The sequence below is a fragment of the Lissotriton helveticus genome, chromosome 11 (assembly GCF_964261635.1).
Source record: "Lissotriton helveticus chromosome 11, aLisHel1.1, whole genome shotgun sequence".
NCBI classification, from domain to species: domain Eukaryota; kingdom Metazoa; phylum Chordata; class Amphibia; order Caudata; family Salamandridae; genus Lissotriton; species Lissotriton helveticus.
Window position 1 is genome coordinate 491,343,763 of NC_136072.1, and position 24,491 is coordinate 491,368,253.

The 24,491-nt window shown below is 46.9% G+C and overlaps 1 protein-coding gene across 7 annotated transcripts in view; it reads right to left on the minus strand.

Annotated features, from left to right (window-relative positions):
- The window catches only part of PIK3CB (phosphatidylinositol-4,5-bisphosphate 3-kinase catalytic subunit beta), a 999,444-nt gene that overhangs the window by 508,572 nt on the left and 466,381 nt on the right, over positions 1–24,491 (minus strand). For all 7 annotated transcript variants that reach the window (XM_078666107.1, XM_078666113.1, XM_078666108.1 and 4 more), the window contains one exon: positions 23,834–24,001. In XM_078666107.1, coding sequence (XP_078522233.1) covers positions 23,834–24,001 — 168 coding nt within the window. The remainder of the gene's footprint in view (positions 1–23,833; positions 24,002–24,491) is intronic.

Genomic DNA, 24,491 nt, shown 5'->3' on the forward strand with positions numbered 1-24,491 from the left:
TTTGGGAGAAAACAGCTAACATGTACACGGTACTGTTCTTTCCCTTCTTGGGTGGCAAGGTTTGTCCCATTGTTGTGTCATACCATGGCGACAGATTTCTTCTTGAAGATATTTGTGAGATTTCTCCAACTATGATGAGAATCCCATATTAAAAAGTAAGCGGCTCGTCTGCTCCTTGCGGTGTCCACCCCTGCCTGCCAAATCATTCCAGCCTGGTCAGTACCCTTCGCTGCAACCTGCACTGTTGCCTTCCCTTAATACGGTAATTGTGCCACTTGTTCGTTTTTGTAATTTGCCACTCATTTTATCTGTTGACTGTGCCCGTGCCACTTGTTTGTTTATTTGCCACTCATTTTGTCATCTGTTGACTCTGTGCCCCGTTCCTTCTGTTCCGTGTTGCCCGGCTCTTCCCCGCCGCTGCTGCCCCTGCGGCCCCTCCCCCCCCTGCCCAGGCCCGTACCCGTCTCACACCTGCTCGTTCCTCCCCCTCCCCTACTTCATGGCTCCCGCTGCAGGGGAGCGCGGGCAAGACCTTTGACCTCTGGTCTGAGATCTGCTCTCTCCCCAGCAGCTCCGCTGTGCCTTGCTTTGCTGCTCACTGTGTTCTTCTCCCGTGCCTGGGGTTCGAGGCTGCTGCAGTCCACTCCTTGCGGTGTCCGCCCCTGCCTGCCAGATAATTCCAGCCTGGCCCATGCCCCTCGCTGCATCCTACGTGGTTGTCTGCCCTTAATACGGTAATTGTGCCACTTGCTTGTTTTTGTTATTTGCCACTCATTTTGTTCTCTGTTGACGCGGTGCCACTTGTTTGTTATTTGCCTCTCATCTTGTCATCATCTGTTGACTCTGTGGCCGTTCCTTCTGTTCCGCATTGCCTGACTCTTCCCTGCCGCAGCCGCCCCTGCAGCCCCTCCCTACGCCCGTTCCAACATCCCAGCTGCTCGTCCCTCCTCCCTTCCCTACTTAATGGTGGCCACTGCGGGGAAGCGCAAGCAAGACCTCTGGTCTGAGATCTGTTCTCTCCCCACCAGCTCCGCTGTGCCTTGCCTCGCCGCTGACTGTGTTCTCCTCCCCGGGGTTCGAGGCCTGCAGAGATCCCAGCTCCACCACCCTTGACAACCTCGCCAACATCTGACTAAAACAACTCGTCACCACACCAACCCACAAGGCAGGAAACACCCTTGACCCCATCTTCCCCGGAGGAAATAGCGTCCACTTCAGTCACACCATGCAAACCCCATGGACCGACCACCACTGCGTACACTTCCTCATCGACAAACCCAAGCCACTCAAACCTGCTCCGTGCCCACCACGAAGGAACTGGAGCAAAGTCACAGAGGAACAACTCAACTCCACCCTCAATCACAACACCCCCACAGATGCAATCGACGCCAACCTCGCAGCCAGGGAACGCCACAACTGGATCGCCAACTGCACAGACAAGGTCGCCCGCTACGCAACATCGACAAACAGCGGCCTAGGAAAGCAACCTGGTTCACCACCGACCTCCAAGAAGCCAGGCACCTGCATATGCCTGGAAAAGAACTGGAGAAACAGCAAGACACCGGAAAACCACACCACCTACAAGAACGCAATGACGGACTACCACCAACGCATCAGAACCACCAAAATGACTTTCAGCCACAACAAAATAATCGTCCACTCCAGCAACTCCAAGGAACTCTTCAGCGTAATCCAGGAAATCACCAAGCCCCGCAGCGAAGCCCCAGATATCACACCCTCCCAGGACCTCTGTGACAAGCTCGGTTCCTACTTCCACCTGAAGATAAAAAAATCTCTATGACAATTTCAACAACCTCACACCCAACTCCGCAGCCACGCCGCCCCTGACAACGCCAACCAGCACACTATCGCCTCCTGGACCCCGGTCACGACCAAAGAGACCACATCAACCATGAAAGGCATACACTCAAGGTCCCCCACGGACCCCTGCCCCCCACATATCTACCACAGAGCCGGCATTAATCCCGAAATACAACGCACCATCAACACTGCCTTCTAGACCGGGAACTTCCCAGACGACTGGAAACGCGCAGAAGTCAGGCCCCTGCTCAAGAGGCCCTCCGCGTACGACACGGACCTCCAGAACTACTGGCCAATCTCGCTCCTCCCCTTTGCGGCGGAAGTCGCTGAGAAGACAGTTAAAGCATAACTAACATGATTCATCGAGGACACGCCGTCCTCAACCCTTCGCAATCCAGATTCCCCAGCAACCACAGCACCGAGATCACCCTACTCGCTGTCACAGACTACATCCACACCCTCCTCAACCAAGGCCACACCACAGCTTTGATTCAATTCGACCGGTCAGCAGCATTCGACACAGTCTCCCACTGCACACTTGCAACCAGACTACACGACGCCAGTATACAAGGAACCGCCGTCGACTGGATCTGATCATTCCTCAACGCCAGAAGCCAAAGGGTCAGACTGCCACTCTTCAACTCTGAACCCACGAAAATCAACTGCGGAATCCCACAGGGATCATCGCTCAGCACAACACTCTTCAACCTCTACATTGGCCCCCTTGCTGCCATAGTCGGACGGCACGGCCTCATCATAGTATCCTATGCCGATGACACCCAGCTCATCCTCTCCCTCACAAACAACCCCAGCACCACCAGATTCAACTTAGAGGAAGGAATGCAAGACGTTGCAGCCTGGATGAGAAACAGCTGCCTAAAGCTCAACTCTGAGAAGACTGAAGTCCTCGGAACCACCCCATTGGCATGGAACAACACTTGGTGGCCCACCGCCCTTGGCAGCCTCCCGACCCCCACAGACCACACCAGAAACCTTGGCATCGTACTCGACTCCTCCATCTCCATAAACCGACAGGTCAACGTCGTCGCCTCCACTGCTTCAAGATCCTCCGCATCCTCCGTAAGACCTTTAAATGGATCCCCCCACCCGAGTGAAGGAAGACGGTCACCCATGCACTCATCACCAGCAGGTTGGACTACGGTAACGCTCTCTATGCCAGCATAAAAAAGTCCCAACTCCGCAAGCTACAGACTATACAGAACACCGCCGCCAGACTCATCCTCGGTATCCCTCGACACACGCACATCAGCTCTACTGCTTCCCATCGAGGAGAGAGTCACTTTCAAGATATTCACCCATGCCTACAAATGCCTACACAACACAGGACCCCAATACCTCAACCACAGAATTATCCTCCACGTACCGAAAAGGAACCTCCGATCCGCCAACCTCGTCCTCGTCGAAACGCCACGCTTCCACAGAGCCAAAGAAGGGAGGAGATCCTTCTCCTACATCGTGGCCAATACCTGGAACCAGCTCCCAATCAACATCAGATGCGTCCCATCCTTGAACACCTTCAGGAAAACTCTCAAGACCTGGCTCTTCAGCTGAACAGCACTGGTGACCCGTCCCCCCCACCCCCCAGCGCCTTGAGAGCCTCACAGGTGAGTAGCGCGCTTACAATTCCATGGTTGATTGACTATTATGTAGGGAAAGAGGAAATGTCTGCAGCTGCATTTTATACACGTTCATTTAAATACTTAGAAAAACTATTTAGCAATAAGAAAGACCTGCAATATTAGTATCCCCGTTTAAAATTATAAACTTACCAGAAATAGCATATATCCTGGCAAACGTCCCAAATGTGAAACCAATGGAATATGTCCATAAGAGTGAGAAATTCTGCAGAGTCAGCCCACAGGATTCCCTGAAAAGCCCTACCAAAAACATACGATGATGGCCTAGAGAGGCCAGACACCCAGTCATACTGTCAGGAGTCAGATGGTGGTGATAATAGACTAGCTGTTTGAGCCAAGGGAAGACCCATCCACAATATAAGAAAAAGAAATTCCAAAATGTATTTCCTACAGGTGTCTGTCTAGGACAGATCTCACCTACCAAGCTAGTTGTGCTCGAATATGATAGATTAAAAAACTCACAAAAGAGACGTCTTTGTGGGTTGGAATAGGATTTCAGAAGTTGGAAACTTTGGAGGGATCTAAAGGAGTGTCTCGATTACAATCACAGAGCTCAGCAGTTTCACAGAGCAAGATATTTTAGAAAAAAAACTGCAGACCTCCAGCGCGAGTGTGGTATGCATCAGAGTCCATTTTAAAGAGATTTTTGGGTATTGTATTGTATTGTAAGGGGAGCTTGTAAAGCGCACTGACACCGTGGGTTTCGTGGCGCTGGGTAGAATATGAGGTATGCCTCATATTAGAATTATGTAAAAAGATATATGAACGCTTCCACAATATAAATAGTGTCAGTCAATTCTATAGATACTTAACAGATAGACTAAGCTTATTAATGTAAAAAAAAGGAGAAAGGAACACTACTAGACTGCAACCCTTTGGGGCCAAGAGCGACAAAGAAAAACTAGTCACCAAGATTCCGATTACCATGTAATGTACATGCACAAAATAGCTTCAGGAAACTAGAGAAACAGGAAGTAAATATAGGTGTCCTAGTCAAACAGGAATGGGGCGAGGAAATGATGGGGCATGAGAACAGCTGATTATTGTCAAGTTCTATTTGATTAATTTAAAGTACCTCAATCGTGCTCTGATTCAGCTCTATTCTAACATATGGTTTAACCAGACTACAGAAGGGGATAGCTATCTTGAGTTCTACAGACTTATTCGCCATTCTCCCTACTTTTCTTCCTCATTCTGTATTTGACTTATTGCATCATGTATCTTTTGGCATCTACAGCACTGATACCCTTGGGTCAAGCTTGAGCTTTATAAAACTCTAATAAAATAACGACTGTGAAGGATGTAAAGGAGCAATGCTCTAAACTAGATTAAGAAAATTCTCATTTTTAGTGTATGTCTGCAACTCAAATATTGAACAATTATTCTGTCCAAACACAAACATAAGTAACATGTTAGAAAGTGTTTTATCCAACTCCATCACACAAACCTCTGTCACGATTTTAATCTTTAATCTCCCGAGATAAATATTTAGGGGCATTTAGCCCACTGAGCTTACACACGGGCTACAACTTTGCAATGGCAGATTACCAATAAAGGTTCATGGTTCGGTGCACTGAGTAGTCAGTTAGCTACATAACTGTCAGGTTTCTTGCACTGCTTTCCTCCAGCTCATGACTCCAAGCAGATAAGTTGGCTCTTGCCTCACTTACTTTGACAGATTATTTTTTAGATTGTTTTTTAACTTTATTCCTTTTCAGGGTGTATCTGTAGCGTGGCCTTTACCCCACCCATTCCACACCCCTCCCTACCAATCTCCAATTTACGGAAATTTTCCATTTTCACCCCTGAATGAGCGTGCCTTCTTCTGTCTGAGCTTTCACTCTTATCGCTATGAATATTGATTTATTCACGTCGCTTTTTAATTAGCTTAGAGGCCTATGTCCCAGTTTAATTTTTGTATGATTGTACCGATCTTAATTTTCCCTCTAACCTCGTACGCGCTTCGAGCGCTCCTCCATTCACCCGCTTCTGGCTGAGTTTGGGTGTTTCGCTAGACCACCATCTTCCTCGGCGAACGCAATTCTGAAATAGGATCGCGCTTAGATGTGGTTTTGGTGCTCTCATCTGTAGGATCACAGCTCGCACCTTGCGGTAGAATTGGAGCTCTCACCACCCAACTCGGTTGGACTCGCACCATTCCTCTATGCCCCTCTCGCTAGCGCATGTGCTCAAACCTCACCGCGACTTCCCCGAAAGCCTTAAATTAGAGGAAAGGCCATGACCAACACACGCGCTGTGTGGTATCGTTGCCAAGGGCCTTTCCTCGATATTCTAGCTCACAATGAGCGTTTCTTGGCAACCACCTGATCGTGCTCGAGGGAACGAGCAGTTTACCGATACGATCAGCTGTTTCTGCACCATTTGACAGTTTGTGTTTATCTCTGAATTTAGCTTAATTTCCAGCACATATTCCTTATAAAATTTATTTAGAAACCTACTTCTTCATAATATTAACCCTATGTTTAAAAAGGCATATATTAAATGCCTAATCTTACGTAGTTAATATATTTTTCATGATATTACCAGGAGGCCTTTAATTACTTACCTGATTTTAACCCCTTGACAGTTTCTAACCCTTGTTATTCATACTTTTTCAGTTACCCTATCATGTCCGAATCAGATTCTAATGGGACATCGGCCGCTACCCCAGGTCTGGACAAAGGGTCCTTTAAGGCAATGCTCCACATGGAGGTTAAGTCCTGCATGATGAAAAGCTTCTCAACTAATGGCATTTAAACGTCCACTCCCATTAGAGGACATCACTCACCCCCACTCTCAGTTTAGTGGAAGTTCAAGGGGTAAGAAACTTAAGAAGAGTAATCACGTGGAAAGCAACCATTCGGGAGGTCTTGGCACCTCGACAGGCAATGGAGATCTTGGCACCTCGTCTAACTCTGGAGGTCTTCGCGCCTTGAACACCCAGAGTGCCCTTGGCGGCACAAAATTTAATATGGAGGTTGACTAGTCAATTGATTCCTCTGAATTTATGGACGAATACGTATTTGATCTTAATGATAATCAAGAGGGCTTCGATGAATTTATGAATGATCTCCCTTCCTCGGAGCTCGGACTGGGTACCACAAGAACATGTTTCCAAATTTATCAAGAAGTGGCTCAGAAACCTCCTTGACAGAGGAAAACGAAATGTTCTTAGAGCTGAGTGCTTGAGGCCTTCCTTGGAAGACAAAGTTTGTTATACGCCTAATTCGGACCCAGAACGTATCAAATTTTTATTTAAACTTGGGCGCGACCCAAGAAAGGGAGTAGAGAAGTCTTTCAAAGGATGCCAGGATCGTCTCCTGGATGTTCTGGGTCCTCTAGCTAGGATCCTGGACTCGGCCGAGGAATCCCACATCAACGGTACTCCACTAGATATTGAAATGGTTAGAAAATGGAGCCAGAGGGCCATTATCCTCCTGGGAAATGCTAATGCGAGCATTAATTCTGAGAGACGTAGGATTGTCCTTACGAGAACCCAAAATTAGGGGGTTCTGGCCGACAAAGAACCCTCCAAGAATCCTAAAGGCCTGTTATTCTGAGAAAATCTGATTAAATCTCTCGGGAAATATGTTTCTACATTTACCGCACTTGATAAAGCGCAACAAAACATGCGCAAATTTTTTAACAACAACCTTTTTGGTCGGGCTGGAAGACGGGGCCAATCTTCCGGCCGCTACAATCAGAGGCCCTATTCAAAAGGTCGTGGCTTCGGCAGGGGATACCAGCAGCAATTTAATACACCACATATCTACCCAGAAAGAGGTAGAGACAGAGGCAGAGGTTATAGATCTCGCGGAACAAACAACTCAAACACACCCTCAGGTGAGTGTTCTTCCTTCTCCTTCTTCCCTCCTAAAGGTGGACGGAAGACTCAAACATTTTTTAGCGAATTGGAAATTAATTACTCAAGATTCTTGGGTTTTAAACACGGTGAAGGGTTTTATGATAGACTTCACACATACACCCATACCATCTTCTTTTCCTAGGAAAATTTACATGTCATTGGAGCAAGAAATAATTGTAGAGCAGAATTCCTCCATGATTCAAAAGGGTGCGATTTTAGAGGTCCCAATCAATCAATTGGGGTTCAAAAGCAACCTCTTTTTAGTAGAAAAAAATGAGAAAGGTTGGAGACCCGTCATCAATTTGCGAGACCTAAACAAGTTCCTGACTTACAGGCATTTCAAGATGGAGAGCATCCATCTTCTCCGGGATCTTCTACTAGAAAAAGATTGGTTAGTCAAATTAGACCTGAAAGATGCCTACTTTACAATCCCCATGGCCAAGGTTCATCAACCCTTCCTTCAGGTCCTTTGGAAAGATCATTTATACTAATTTCAAGCACTTCCCTTCGGCCTCTCTTCCGCCCCTTGGTGTTTCACCAAGGTTAGGAGGGCGGTCGTATCTTATCTAAGATCAAGAGGAGTTCGTCTAATTATTTACCTCTACGACATCCTTATTATGTCCCAAGACCCTCATCTACTGATTCGAGATCTGAATTTCAGCATGAATCTTCTGGAAAATTTGGGATTCATCATAAACAAAGAAAAATCTTCTTTGACTCCCACAATGTTTATAGAGTTCTTAGGATTCACGGAAGACACAATACGCGGTCTTCTCCTTCTCCCCTCAAAGAAAATATCCAAAATAAAAAAAGAAATAAGATTTGTTTTGAGACATCAAGACCTATCCCTGAGGGAGCTTGCCAGACTCCTAGGTCTTCTCTCGTCTTCCATCCAGGCGATATTCCCTGGACCCCTCAATTATCGGGCCCTTCAGAGAATCAAAGTAAGGGCTCTGAGATTCAGACTGTGGTACGGAGACTGGATTTGTTTAGATCTAGAAGCCCGCTCAGAATTGAATTGGTGGCTAAACAATCTAGAAGCTTGGAATGGGAAAGCAATCTTTGGCCCAAAAGCAGAGTTTGTTTTGGAATCAGACACGAGCCTTCATGGCTGGGGAGCTTGTTTACTCCATCAAAACACTGGTGGTGTGCGGTCTCGAGAGGAATCTCTTCACCACATAAACTTCTTGGAATTAACCGCCGTGCTCTATGCCCTTATGAGTTTCAAACACTTCCTTCAGGGGAGGTCCGTCGTTCTGAAGATGGACAATGTCAGCTGTAGCTTATATCAACCGTCTGGGCGGAACGAAATCTGCAGACTTATCGAACCTTTCCAAGAAACTTTGGATGTTTTGTTTGGAGCACAAGATATCCCTCAAAGCGGAATATTTTACGGGCGAAGCGAACTTCTTGGTGGATTGGAACTCGAGATTCCTTATAGATTACAGCGATTGGAAACTAAATGTTTCTGTATTCAGCACCCTCAACAAAATCTGGGGTTCTCTAGATATAGATTTGTTCGCAAGCAGATTGACATTCCAAATCGGGAAGTACTTCAGCTGGATGCCAGACCCGGGTGCCCTGGCAGTCAATGCCTTCCGTCAATCTTGGAAAGACATCCGGGGATATGCCTTTCCTCCCTTTGCCATGATTCAGAGGGTCCTTCAGAAAGTGAGACAAGAACAATCTTGCCTATTATTGATAAGTCCTTTCTGGACCGCTCAGGCTTGGTTCCCGACCATTCTAGAACTGACCAGCAGTCTCCCTTTCTCAATTCCTTCCCTGGGAGATCTTCTCACCGACATAGACGGTCGAATTCACCCCCTACTTCTGAATAGGGGTTTATCCCTTCTTGCCTGGAAAGTGTCAGGAGATCTAACGACATCTCAGGCCTTTCGGAGATGGCTTCAACCCTCTATAGGGAATCTTGGGCACCTGGCACACACTACAGATACAATAATATCTGGAAAGTATGGGTTCGTTGGTGCTTGGAAAGGAACCTGGATCCCTTGGAGGCCCCTATTGTTGACATAGTCAACTTCCTGGTTGAACAATTTGAGAGGGGCCGGAGTTATAGATCTAATAATTGTTATAGATCTGCTATATCTGCTGGTCATTCTCTCATCAATGGGAAGACTATTGGAACAAATGTTATTATCTGTAGAGTCATGAAAAGTATCCGCTTAAGGAGACCTCCTAAAGCCAGGTACGAGACCCTTTGGGACGTCAAATTAGTTCTCGATCTCTTTAATAATTGGCCTTCTAATTCGCTTCTTAACAGAAAAAACCTTTCTATTAAATTAGCCACTTGTGTCTAGTCTCTTGCAGAAGAGCTTCCGACATCAAAGCTCTGGAAATTCCAAGACATTCTTACAATGTCTTTGGCGTACAATTTGATATTTTTAAGAGAACTAAAACTATGTCTGACTATCTTTTATCCTTGTTTCGACCTTTGTCATAAACTCTGTGTTGTGGAGTGCATGAAAGAATAAGATCTGAGGATGTTTCATCTTCGTCCTCAAGGCGTCAATCAAATGCTGATTTCCTTTGTTAAACCCCACAAAGGAGTTTCCTCCACTTCTATTGCTAGATGGATCGAAACTGCTATGAGTCTTGCTGGCGTTGACTTAGACACATTTAAAGCTCATTCTTTAAGAGGCGCTATGGCCAGTAAATCTCCCTGGTCTGGAGGTAAGTTGGATGACATCCTTAAGGCTACTGATTGATCTAATGCCAGTACCTTTGCACGTCATTATTGTAAACCTATTGAACACATTTCTGATGTTGTTTTGGAAAGCTACCAACATGCATAATGTAGCCTCTGGTCTTGTGATGAAATTGCGAATCTCATATTAACATGTCTAGAGAATCTGGATTTCATTAAAGACACGGAGGCTGACATTATCCCTCCCTCCCACCCTCTGGTGGTGGTGTTTCATTAAAATTGTTGTTTATATCATTTCATTGTAATGCATTCGATTACTGTATTGTACTGGAAATTTTGCTTTTTGCAATTTATTTTTCGAGACTTAAATTTATTCTATTTTCAGAGAATCCTTGATTGCTGGTTCTTTATCATTATCATGGATGGATTTCCCTTCGTCATCCATTTCCTCATCGATGGCATCCTTCACTTTTTTCATTCGTTCTACATCTGAAGTTTAACCTGGATTCAAGATGTTTCAAGTTCTTTGTTTTTTTGGACTGTTCATTTAAAAGAGGCAGATTATTGCTGTCTCATGGGCTTTATGTGTTGCCTTTATTCTGTTTTAGAACTTTATCTATCGTGATGTATGCGGTTGTTTGTGTCTGCAAAAAAAGATCTTGCATAATGTCAGCCTCCGTGTCTTTAATGAAATCCAGATTCTCTAGACATGTTAATATGAGAATCGCAATTTAAATATACCCGGGGTACACAATATTACACTACTTTTTCACTTATCTACTTCTAAAAGAAATGATGTGAATGGCAGAGGGTGAGTTTCTGAATGACAACTTCCCAAGTAGGGAGTTGACACTTTAATGGAAAAATAACATTTCAGGAACAATGGTTTAGGGATCAATAGATAAAAGGCCATGGAATGCAGAACACAGTGAAAGTACCTAGCATCAACTAATGTAAAGCTCACACCACATTTAAAAATAGTACACCGACTAGAAAATTAGGAAAGAGAAAAAATATGTTACGGCAATGCTAGTGCCGGCTCCCAAAAAACCGCTTGCAATTTAACCCTGTGTCTGCTTGAACATTTAAAGAGTGGCTCTATGTAGTCCAGACACTCCTAAAGAATGCTGGGTCGAGTGCCTGAGATAGCAGGAAATGCTAAACCTAAATGTGCCATCAGGAATATGAAAGACTTAGAAAAAAAGGACCGACAGATCACCTTCAACATTCAATGTATATCTGCTGCTCTCAATAGCCCACTTGCAGCAACAGTCGCAGAAAGCGATCAGTGGCTCAGTTACAGTCTACCCTAGATAAGGTACTCGACAGAATGGCATCACTTTCTCTTTCTTCTCTCTCTAAAGCCCCATATCCCTCTGAGGCCCTAAGAACCTTTGAGACACTGCAAATCACTCTGTAAATAGAAGTACCTACACATGCCTTTCCCAGGCTAAATGGGGCAATGGTAACAGGTACACCCCTTCAAAATATACCAGAGCACAGCATCCTTCTCCGTCCCTTGTCAGTGCTGGCTTGCCCCAAATCCCTTTGCTGTCTGTGTTGACTTGCTCCTACTAGCCGTCCCTCTTTCAGTTGATTAGCCATGTTGCCTTGCCCCTACCCACCATCCCGCTCTCTCCTTTTGTTGTCAGTGTTGCCCTGCCCCTACCCACACTCCCTCACTTCTGTTGTCTGTGTTGCTCTGCCTGTACCCGCCACACCTCCATTGTCTATGGTGTCCCCCACCAGGCAAAATAAAGAAAAAGTGCTATAACTTGGAAACCACGCTACCATGCAGCATGGATAAAATAAAGAGGAGAAGCCAGTACTTCGCGTAGGCTAGACCCATCGGCTCCAATAATGCTTGTTTATTGCTGTTCCTGGTAACAGATAAGTGTTCACTACATCTCTTTATTTGTCCTTCACCAATGATGTGGCTAACTAAGCTTAATATCTATCCATTTACTATTTTATTTTCTCTACCCAGGTTATCCTGTTTTCACCGGCCTATCACGTTCCTTTCTAACTCAGTTACAGAATTTTGAAGGCTTTTAAAGTTTATGACTTGCAGGAAGCGTTTTTATTTCACTAACTTTAGAGCTCATCACACTCTAATCAGTCCCTGCGGCTCCCATGCGCAGTACTGCACTCCGAGTTTTATCCTCACTGAAGCAAGCTAAGCACACCTTTTTCCCATGCTGCCCACGCCTCTACATTGGTCTCAAGTTAGTGAGTTTAGTCGTCACTGAAAGGTTTCTTTGTGCTCTGCCTCCCTTTTCAACCTCTGTACAGACGCCCATTGTCAGAAGTTATGACGGATGTCATGCGGCCATGTTTACACACTACCTAACAATTTCTAGCAGCAGTTACTTTGTTTCTCCACCCATGTCATACTTCGTTCGTGTCTCCCACTTCGGGCCTGCATTTCACCTACTTTTAGAAGGTAGCAAGGATATTCTTAGCACTTCTCAGCCACGTAATCCACCTCCCATGAACAAACAAGCATTTACAATGCAATGGTTTTGCCTTTGTTAAAGTTAGAGCTATTGGCATTGCTCTTGACATTTTTATTTACGTTTTTTTAACATAAATAAATGGCATTGTCATTTACAATGCCACTAGCTTTATCTCTCGCAAATGACACACACAAACACACACAGAGCCCCCCCACACACACACCCACACAGAGCCCCCCCACACACACACCCACACAGAGCCCCCCACACACACAGCCACACAGAGCCCCCCACACACACAGCCACACAGAGCCCCCCACACACACAGCCACACAGAGCCCCCCACACACACAGCCACACAGAGCCCCCCACACACACAGCCACACAAAGCCCCCCACACACACAGCCACACAAAGCTTCCGGCACACAGCCACACAAAGCTTCCCACACACACAGCCACACAGAGCCTTCCACACACACCCACACAGCACAAGCAGGCAACAGGGGCACACGGAGGCACAAGCAGGCAACAGGGGCACACGGAGGCACAAGCAGGCAACAGGGGCACACGGAGGCACAAGCAGGCAACAGGGGCACACGGAGGCACAAGCAGGCAACAGGGGCACACGGAGGCACAAGCAGGCAACAGGGACACACGGAGGCACAAGCAGGCAACAGGGACACACGGAGGCACAAGCAGGCAACAGGGGCACACGGAGGCACAAGCAGGCAACAGGGGCACTTACGGAGGCACAAGCAGGCAACAGGGTCACGAAAACTGAGGCACAAGCAGGCAACAGAGGCACGAAAACTGAGGCACATGCAGGCGACAGGGGCACGAAAACTGAGGCACAAGCAGGCGACCGGGGCACACGGAGGCACAAGCAGGCAACAGGGGCACACGGAGGCACAAGCAGGCAACAGGGGCACACGGAGGCACAAGCAGGCAACAGGGGCACACGGAGGCACAAGCAGGCAACAGGGGCACACGGAGGCACAAGCAGGCAACAGGGGCACACGGAGGCAACAGGGGCACACAGAGGCACAAGCAGGCAACAGGGTCATGAAAACAAGCACAAGCAGGCAAAAGGGTCACAAGCAGGAATTGTAATTTAGACGGGGCTGAAGTGGAGAACGGTCAGTAGGGAAGTAGTGCGGCTGGTGCAGTGGTACCAGGCCGAAAGGTGAGAGGGGCTGTCTGCACCCCAGTTTGGACAGTTTCCACTACCTAACAGGGATTGGTGGGAGGGGGGCGTACTTCTTGCTTGCTTTAGGGCTGTTACTTCGGGGACGCAGTGCACGCTCCTGCCTGCTGCCGCCGGGACACGACAACAGGCAGGGAGGGGACAGGCTGGGAGAGGGCAGGGAGGGGACAGGCTGGGAGAGGGCAGGCTGGGAGAGGGCAGGGAGGGGACAGGCTGGGAGAGGGCAGGGAGGGAGAGGGCAGGCTGGAAGTGGACAGGCTGGGAGAGGGCAGGCTGGAAGTGGACAGGCTGGGAGAGGACAGGCTGGGAAAGGGCATGGAGGTGACAGGCTGGGAAAGGGCAGGCTGGGAGAGGGCAGGCTGCGAGAGGGCAGGCCGCGAGAGGGCAGGCCGCGAGAGGGCAGGCCGCGAGAGGGCAGGCCGCGAGAGGGCAGGCCGCGAGAGGGCAGGCCGGGAGAGGGCAGGCCGGGAGTGGGCAGGCCGGGAGAGGGCAGGCCGGGAGAGGGCAGGCCGGGAGAGGGCAGGCCGGGAGAGGGCAGGCCGGGAGAGGGCAGGCCGGGAGAGGGCAGGCCGGGAGAGGGCAGGCCGGGAGAGGGCAGGCCGGGAGAGGGCAGGCCGGGAGAGGGCAGGCCGGGAGAGGGCAGGCTGCGAGAGGACAGGAAAAGGACAGGCTGGGAGAGGGCAGGCTGGGAGAGGGCAGGCTGAGAGAGGGCAGGCTGGGAGAGAACAGGCTGGGAGTGGGCAGGCTGGGAGAGGACAGGCTGCGAGAGGACAGGAAAAGGACGTCTGGCTAATTCTGGCCTAATGTCCTTGGTGATATAGTAGCCTCCGCCTTCCTGGCCCCCCAGGGACAAAGGGGGGGGGGCAGAATAACAGCAGGGATACTGCAGTACCTCGACGGCCGTTAGAAGGAGCGGGGAGGAAAAAAGATAACAAGCATTGACATAGGCAAAGTCTTGCAGCCAATGCCAGACCGATTGGCTTAGCCAGTGCTGGTTTGGTCCACCGGAGGAGGTTCTGTCTTTCATTATGAAAGTAGCTGGGAGTCTTCAAAGCTGTAGAATGCTGGCCCTCTGTCTTTGACACATCCCAGTCTGCACCTTCAGATGTATATTTATTCCAGAGTAAAGATGATTTTTGTTAACGTATGTTTCACAGAGAGACGGCTTTATCGAAGGCAGCAGTTGGAAATTAAGTTGTTCACGTCGTGCTAAGGCCCGGTCTGCTGTATTGGTATTTAGTCAGTAAGGGAAGGTTGTAAACAGTATCCCGAGCAGTCATCTGAGGACTATCTGAGCGTGCTACCGCCAAAATATCTTCCTCACGAAGCAACACAGCTGGAAGTCATCTAATCATGACTAAGCAAAAATAATGTATGCCCCTAACTTATTTTTGTCGAGTTTTGGTAAATGCCCTGAAGTCTGTATTGTGCTCTGTGACGCAGATGTTGAATAAGAGGAGCACAGCAGTGTCGTTGTCCGTATTCAAAGCACGTTCCAAAGGCACACTCGGGTCATATTGTGAGATTGAAAAAAAGTTAACAATCTTACAAAATACATATTAAGCTTTCCAGTGTATGCCGAAGGAGACCACCTGGCAAGAAGGCAGATTGGGAGCACTGACTGGAAATTCAGAGCAAAAGGTTAAAATTCAGGACAAACAACGAGCGGGACACATTGACTCACCTGTGACCCTGGCCAACCCCGAGCACCTGTAAGGTTCAGAGTCTGCAGACTCAGCCGGGCTGCCAGCGGCCTCTCGGGCCGGTCTCATCTGAGGCGGCTGCAGTCAGACCCCCCAGCTGTCTCCGGCCTGGCTACATACAGCGCCCCCAGTTTGCTGCCCCTGCAGCATCACTGCCGTCGCCTCGAGCTCGCTTCTCTGCCACTCCTGGCTTCTCAGCCCGAAGCGCGAAGGATGCTGGAACCTGTAGTTCTAAACCTCCCCCCCCCACTATAAAGTGCGTGTGGGCGGGGCCCAGACAGCAGGGGTCTCATGCGTGGGGCGCCTCGAAAGGAACAAGCGCCTTGAGGGGCCCAGCATGAATGAAGTGCACGTGTGTGCGGGCACGACCCCGTACCCTGGTATTAGGGGAGGGGGGGCGTGACAGGAGCGCGCAAAGGTGGTCTTCAGGGAGCCATATATCCCGCTCCTGTGTTTAGGAATGTAGCGCCTGGGGATGGAAAGGCTGGTCACCCCGCGAGGAGCTATGAAGGGAAGGATGGTGCTGACACGAGGCTGCTGTGCGGGGGCAGGGGTCCAGAGACCGGGCTTCAGATCCAGCGCCCAGAGAGGGCTGAGAGGCCTCTAGGAGCTGGCTCTGTGGACCCCCCCCCCCGCATCAGACCCTGGCGTGCACTATAGGAGAGTCTGGACCGCCCACGCCTGGAAGACCGGCCCAGAGGGGGTTAAATCTCATCAAGAGGGGGTTAAATCTCGCAGCGGGGACGGGCACACACACAGTGGGAGTCGGGGAGGCCGACCAAAGACACAGACAGCGGGAGTCAAGAGGGGGGGGAGGGGGGCGGGGGGGGGGTCGAACAAAGACACGGACAGCGGGAGGAGGGACGACAGGAGTACCAGTTACATTACAAGGACATATTCATTTTGGTAGGCACGAGAAGACGAAGTGATTTTGCACAGAATTACATGAAGTTGAAAAAACAAAGAGCCACGGACAGCGGGAGGGGTGGGGGGGGGGCGGAACGGCACAGACGACATGAGACGCGAGGGGGGGGCGGGGGCGGGGGCGGGAACGGACACACGGAGAGTGGGGGGGGGGGCAGGGGCAGGAACGGGCACACGGAGAGTGGGAGGGGGAACGGGATAAAAACATGCTGCTTACCTGAGCATTGAGCAGGAGAAACAGTGGTCGACGGGCCCCGGCGCCATCTTCGGCGGAATGAGAAAACACGCCCTGACAGAAAAAAAAAACCAGTCTTGCAGCACCAACCATCGCCTTTAAAACAAGTCAGGTCCCAGGCCGGCAGCCAATCACAGCGCGGCCCGGGACAAAGGGGCGGGACTTAAAAAAAGCCCGAGAAATGCCCCCGAATCGCGTTTTCCCGAGAAAGCGTGATTGACAGCCTCTGTCTCCCAATGGCTAGCCTCCATTTATGGAGCTAGCCAATGAGAGACAGAGGCGGGTCATCGATCCCACATACAACTCAAAAGGTTTTTTAGCGCATGCGCACTACGTGCGCACTTGCAGGCAAAACCTAAAAAAGAATCAGGGGGAAGAGGGTGAAAAGGAGTGTGTGGTGTATGTGCCTAGCATATATTTTGGGGGTGAGAGTTCTTTTCTACCTACAGCCTTCAATAATTCCACCTGCCTCATTTAAGAGGTATTATTAAAAAAAACGATATAAACAATTAAAAAAATTAATACGGGGGGTTGTTATAGTTACAGACAATGGCACCCATTTTATTTCCTAAAAGTTCAGTTCATTCCTAACTGAGTGTGATGTCAAGCATTTTAAGGTTGTTCTATATTCACCCACCTCCAATGGTTTGGTAGAAAGGGCAAACAGTTTAGTCAAGGATTCCATTCAAACGACTCTTTCCTCTCATCAAGATGTACAAGATTTTCTCGAAGCCAAGCTGTGGTCTTATAATATTTCTCCTCGTTGTACCACAGGTGTTTCCCAAGAACTGGTCACACTAGTTTGTGTCCTAATTGGTTAACTAATAGAAACAACAAGAGCATTCATGGGAATCAAGACTTGGCATCTAGAGTTTTACAAAAACAAAATCTTATGAAGTCTGTGCATGGTTCTGCAAAAAATGGCAACGTTCTGGAATTGAGGGTTGGCGATTGGGTTCTCATTAAAAATCCCAAAACAGTGTCAAAGTGTTTATCAAATTTTTACCACCGGTGCAAGTCACCGGTGTTAGCAGAGGCTCAGCCTTACTTGGACATAAGGGATGGTGGAACAAGAGATCGCTGGTACACCTTTCTGAATCACAGGCCAGTTCCTTACCTATATTAACCAACAGGAATTTGAGCATTCAGATTGGTCTTATTGGTTACACGATCCAGCATCCAATGTTGAACATCCTGCCACATCTTCGTGTCCAATTGCACATTCCAGCCCAGTATGAGCATCTGCCCCTGGTCCTGTTGTATACACTGCTGACACCTACTCCTTACCACCAGAATTGGGAGTTTGTTGCAGAAAATTACCTTCCGAGTTGAATGGTTACGTTTTGTCATGATTTTGTATTTTATGACAATTTTGTTTGATTCATTTTCATTAATAGCATGCATTTTCCTTTCTCAATGTTCTTTGTGTTGTCGTCTTTCTTCTTTGTTCCTTGTGGAGAGGGAGAAGTTGTAGTGGGTAGCTTTTTGCGCGGACTGGGCATACTCATGAGTGCACCCCAGCTCGAGGAGTCCTCGCGCTTGGAAGTCTTCTTTTGAAAGTGATTCCAAGGTTGGGCGCTGCACTGCGTGTTCCAGGGTTCTGACAATGTTAATCAGTTGTCGGCAATCCTGGTGCGCGGACAGGAGCATCTGGTCGTGGGTGCTGTATTATTTCGGAATAAAGAACAATTGTGTTACCTTCAATTGCTCCAGTGCTTCCTTACTTCAGGGGGTGAATAGCAGGTTGGGTTGCACTGCATAATTCTCAGCCCTATGAGGCACATCTCAGCATGCAGGCTTCAGAGGAAACTAACAATGGTGACTCCTCTCTCTCCCCCCACTCCCCCAGCCCTGTGGCGACAGCTCCAGAAGGCGACTAATAACTCAAGTGCACAATCAGAGTCTGCCCTATATAAGATACTGAATAGATGGAATCACTTTGGTGGTGTTCTTCCTCTGAAACCACTCATACCTCGGAGGTCCCAGGAACCTCTGGGGCTCTCAGTAAAGCTCCCTGTTAATGACTTCTGCAATACCTTCCTAAGGCTAAATAGGTCACTTTCCACTCGTACACCCCTCCAGTAAATATCACAGCACTGAGTCCGCACCCAAGGTATCAATTGGAGCAGTGGAAAAGAATGTAACTGATGACTCCAAGGAAGACATCCTCCTGCATCTGGCTCTCAAGTGATGATGCTGGTGCTTGCACCAACAACTCATGCGATTGGTTTTTCTATCCCTGTGGGGTTGAAACTGTTCGCCGATGGTTCACCCATAACCCACCTCCCTCCCATACCACGAAAACGTCTGTGAGGGGCACCCTCTGCTATGAATGACCCTACATCTTTATATTGAGCAAGGTGTGCTCAACACCACTCTTCCATATTTCCTTACCTGACTTCTTTGCACTGGCAAGTGTCATTTTCGTTCTTCTTTGGCTGACCTATCTATGTGCCGTTCTGACTCGCTCAGCTGCCATTCTTGAGCATTGATGTGGTTACCTAGAATACTTAGTTCAGTGTTTCTGTTAAATCATACATAGGCAGGGCCAAAAACATACAGCACACCAATGTAGCTTGCTGTCCACAGAAAGCTCTTTGTCTTGTCTATGCACTCTTGACTGTTGATGTTGCTTCACTTGCACATTGCCATGGTTACCAGAGTTGCCTTGTAGCAATGGCTTTATTACATCACATTTTGCAGAGCCAAAGAGAATACAGGAACCACCACTGCCTGACAGACCTATGACGGATGCTCCTCTGTGACATCAACATATACTTGGGCCAATGGGTTTCCAGTATATAAATGAGATAACAGCCCTTAGAATTTGCCAGCATTGGCTCACTCTGTGGGACAAACTATTACACATCGTCACTCACTGCCACAGCGTTAATCTGTTTGTACTAGTGACATTTAAGAGTGCTAATACCAGGTGCAGAAGTAGGATAGGACTTTTCTAAAATGCGTTCAGTTTGTTCTTCCTTAGTTTAGTCAAAGGTTTAACTGGCACTTGGCATTTAAGTGCCATTTTGTTCAATCATGCCTTGAAGTTTTTGCATCAAAATAATAAAGTGGATCAGATGAAAAGGTTATGGATTTCGGAAGTGATAGTAAATAAACCGAAACTGCTATACAGTGTGATGTGCTTGTGATGCTAAACTAACTGAAATGTGTATATAGTGTGAGGTGTTCTTGAGATGCTTTCATTGCAATTGTAATTGTACCCAAAGAGAAATACCTAACCTGCTTTACTAAAACAGAAAGCAAAGCCCTACATTAACCTTTCATATCAAATCATACTGTGTTACCACATAAGATGCACTTGCTCCCTGCTCTAACTCTTCCCTGCCGCTAAAGAGACTTAAATGCCTTCAATTGTATCCAGTTGTTTCACTTACAGGCACAGTCCAAAAACAGAGCGAGGGAAGAATGTTGGCAGAAGAGGTGCAATTATTTGGTAATGTCAAGAATAGAAAGAAAGTCAAACGGATTTTAGGGAGCTTGAGAAGAAGCAATTTCTGAGTGCCAGAATCGAACTGAAGCCTGGTGCTATTTTACACATAAAATAAAAAAAATCCTACGATTGTTTCCTTTATCATATTCGGTGTGGATCCCTCCTTTTAACAGCCTTTCATGCCTTTTCTCCTCATCTCAGATCCCACACATCTGTTCCCATTTAGGTTTCTCCCTCTTTCGGGACGCTTCACTGAGCTTACTCTCTTCAAGTTTATGTAGGGGTTTAGGGCAAGGGGTGTCTCCGAGCTACCTTTTCCACGGTTTGGCCAAGTCACCTTCATCTTGTTTTTTTAAGGTGTCACCTCTCTTCTGTGCTCTTCCTGATCTTGCTTACACAAAGGTCAATTGAAAAAGGGTGATAATGCTTTTGGTTAAAGTCAAACCTAACAGGCAATATTCATATGACACTGTGCCATACAACAAGTCGTGTTCTCTGACCTTTCCACCAAATTTCCCAATTCTGTTCTTTCTGAAAGAGATTTCCTTCAAGCTAGCATCCTTGCTATGTCTGATCACATGCAGAAGGGTCTCTGATGTTAGAGCACTCTCCCTTTCGGGGCTCAATTTTTCATCTGATGGCGCAATGTTATGAATTTCAGCATATACCAAGGCTGCCTTTTAATTTATTCTTTACCCTTATTTTATGGATCTTTCGACTCTTTTTGTAGTTCCCATCTCAGAAGTACATCTCTGGCAATTCCATCTCCACGCCTCCGACCTTCTTTTTTCCTTTAATACTACAAGCCAGTTTTGGGTATTACCTTGGATCACTGAATCAAGGAAACAGAGTCTGCCTTAAGCATTGACAGCTCCCTTTTGGAGCCCACTCCACTCGGTACAGCTATGGTTTCAAAGACATTATTTGCTGACTAAAATCGGGAGGACATATTCAAGGCAGCTAATTGGTCTTGTTCGTCAACCTTTAAGACCTTTTCCCTTAAGCCTGTCGAACATATTTTCCAAGTTCTCTCCAGGCTTTAAACTTGCATGTTGTACTGACTCTTGGTACCGTGATAAAATGGGGGTTTCCCAAGCTTCAGTGAAGAGGACATCTAATAAATGTTTTTAAAGATAATGACACATGAATAATCTCCTTCCCACTACACATCAAGTGCACCCGATTGACCTCACTTTAGAACGGTGTTTTCCCATATTTTCCTACGGGCATGGAGATTGGTTCTATCCTTTTCTCTTTCTCTAGATGCATTTCAATGCGTTTAGCAAATGACCTTTCCAAATATCGGCACATTTCCTTATCTATTAAATCTAGGTAAGAGTCCTCCATTATCAATACATCCTTCCCTCTCTTTGCCACTCGCCTCCTGTACTTTCAAGAATTATCCAATTCTTTTTTCCCAGGGTTGCTACCACTTCAATTTTATATGTCCTGATGAGGACACCCTCAAATCGCTTGGGAGGTGTTGATAGATCAACACATTTCAGTTTTGGCCTGCGTCCCTCAAAGTGAGGTGCGGTTTGAAAAGGGACTAGCATCGCCCCTCCTGTTGCTCATCATAATCAAACAGCAGCCACTGAATTGCTTTTCTCATTATTTTACTTCATTATCACAAGCACAGCGCCACCACTTTCCTTAGTGGCACCCCAACTAAATTAAGTGTATATCTGATCTTCTAATTATACAAAGTTGTGAACTAGCAGCTGTATTTTGAACAGTATATTAGCTCTATTGATCAATTCTGAAGGGAGAAAATGTATGCAGTTTTACTCTTTGAATGTATCCTAAAAGAACAATTGTTGCTTTTATAACAATGACTAACCCTAGGTTCGCAGGGCTATTGGGATGCCTAGGTGGAGCGGTCTTCAATACCGCCACGGTGGCAAACAGTAATTTGGGCATGACATTAAGTACCCTTCTCTTGACAGGTGTCCAACTACGCCAGAGGAGCCCTCCTGCAGGGAGGACAAGCAGCTAGAAGTGTGAAACTTTTAATCCCATGGGACAGGAATGTGTGACTAAACCAAAGTTGAAACAAGAAGCTGGACCTGGGCGAGTGGTGCAGGATGACTAAGGAGGACTTGTGGTGTAGGGTGATCCTACATCGTTAGCAGCTGTACCAGAGACAGAAGGAACTGCATAACAATCAGGAAATGACCCAGGATTTACAGAGTAATGGCGGCAGGGATTTAAATGTCTGTAATTTCCACATTCAAAGGATCTGAAAGTACCAAGGATAACATGGAGGCCAATACTAGGAGGCTAAGGACATGGCATCTCTTCTAGCTGCTCATGATTGGAAAGATCACATTAATGAGACCCTTCCACCATGGAGGCCAAAAACTCAAACAGAATTTGCTCTGCCAGACTGCTGATATTGACATGAACACCTGCAATTCCACTTTATGTGCTGGACACTGTTGCCAAGTCCTGCTTCTGAAGCATGTGGAATGAGTACAGTGTATGGTGGTGTCACATACAACTTGCACCTCTGGTGCCAGGCGACCTCACAACAGGGCTGGTTCTGATGGAAAGTCAGGCAAGTACCACACAGTGACTGAATGGCGCTCACTAATTTTACCATTCATAATGCTCAATATGGAAGTGAGGGCAGATGATTCAGGTGAAGGGCCTAGCCTAACAACTGGGACTCTGACAGAACAGAGACGACGAGCAGGAGGAGCTAGGCAATGAGTTAAATGATGGAAGGGAGATTGACTCATCTTCTCTGTTCAAATCACCACAGTACACAAAGACAAGGCAGGCTCGGCCTTCAGTGAAAAGCTGGTTTGGGAGCTCAGTGCCCAGATGGAGAGATGGGCCTAAATCAGCAGTCCAAAAGAGCCTACAGAGCAGGGGGTATAGATCATGTAAAAACCTTTGCTCTCCGACTTTATGCTTTTAGCCCCGGACTGGAACAGTGCCTGGATGGAAAATGCGGTCACAAATAAGGAAATACCAGCTCTTAACCAGTTACTACCACATTCTGGTTACTAGCACCACTTCCATAGGGCCAGTGCTGGCTACCTCAACAGGGGAGAGGGGACTATGGGGTGTACTCTCACCACCTCACCAGCAAGAAGGGTGTTGAGTAACACACCAGGTAACACTTCACTAACCACACAATTCCTGGTGATGAATTCAACTTCTCTTTAGGATCAGTGCAGTCCTAAACTGCATGCAAGTTCCAAATGGATCTCGTGTTGACAGTGGCTCATAGAGCACTGGCATGCACCAGCATATGTTATGAAGGACAGCTGCTACAAACCATTGATGAAAAGGTACAAATGACAAAAAACAAAGTATTTCAGCATAGGTTAGCCAATCTGAAATGACAGAAAAAATAGCAAAAGAACAAGTCTAAAAAAGAGCCAATACTGGGGGTCAGGCAAACTTACTTATTGGAGCTAAAAAACAAGCTCCAGAGCCACGTCATTTAGAAGAAAAAAAGGGAAATGACCCAGGCACATCCTTGAAGGTAGGAAAAGTTACATGCCACAGGACAAGGCATACAAGGCTTTATATTAGACATTTAAAGGCACACCGTGCACAAAGCCTAAGTAGCAGGGGTGTGTACATGTTGAGAATACGAAAGAACAAGGGTTAAAGAATAAATAATACGTACAAGTAAATGCTAACTAAAGAAAATGCAAGCTACAGAGTGTATGTGCAATGCTATTATTGCAAACAAAAGATCACTCAACGGAAGCTACATGTAAGGTATTTGATTATCTTTGCATCTATGTTTTTAACAAAATATGGTATGCTTTAGGCTACAAAAACCAATTTGTCGTCTTCAGGTTTCAACATCTTTTACCCAAATACCTACTGAAATGGACCGTATTTTTGGTGGCAAAGGAACGGGAAGCTTCGGATTCTGTCGCCTTGTAGCGGATTCAATTGCAGTCATTTCCTGCTCAAACATTTTCTTTATGGTACCACATTCTACAAGTGTCAGATGGGGAAAAGTTCTGTTCATCACACAGCTCCGGATATACTAAAAGGCGAAGTGAATGCAGATATTAAAGGTAAAAAATAACGTAGTTGTTGTTTTCATTTGAAAAGGTCTGGTGGCGAAGGCCTAAATACATTTTATATGCATTATAAACAGCCACAAGCATATTCAAATATAGAAAAAAGGTAAAATGTATTATAAATTACTCCAATGTTTTTCAATAACAAAAGTACAGACTGCTTTTCACATCTGAATATTAAATTTCATTTAATGTCAGCTCGTATCCTAAAGAACAACTTGAAAATGCATGACCAACTACCAACAAAGAAACTTGTATGAATCCGATATATTAAGCTTGATGGGATGGAGTCTAGGAGTGTTTACCTTAAAAACCAGAAGAAAAGGATACATTCCAAAGTTTCTGGATGATCAAAGATTATGAAAGTCATGACCATTTTGATTAGTATGTAAATTAATGTTGCGTAGAAATTTTAAACTCTGATATTGAACTTGAAGTTCACTCCTAGTTTGG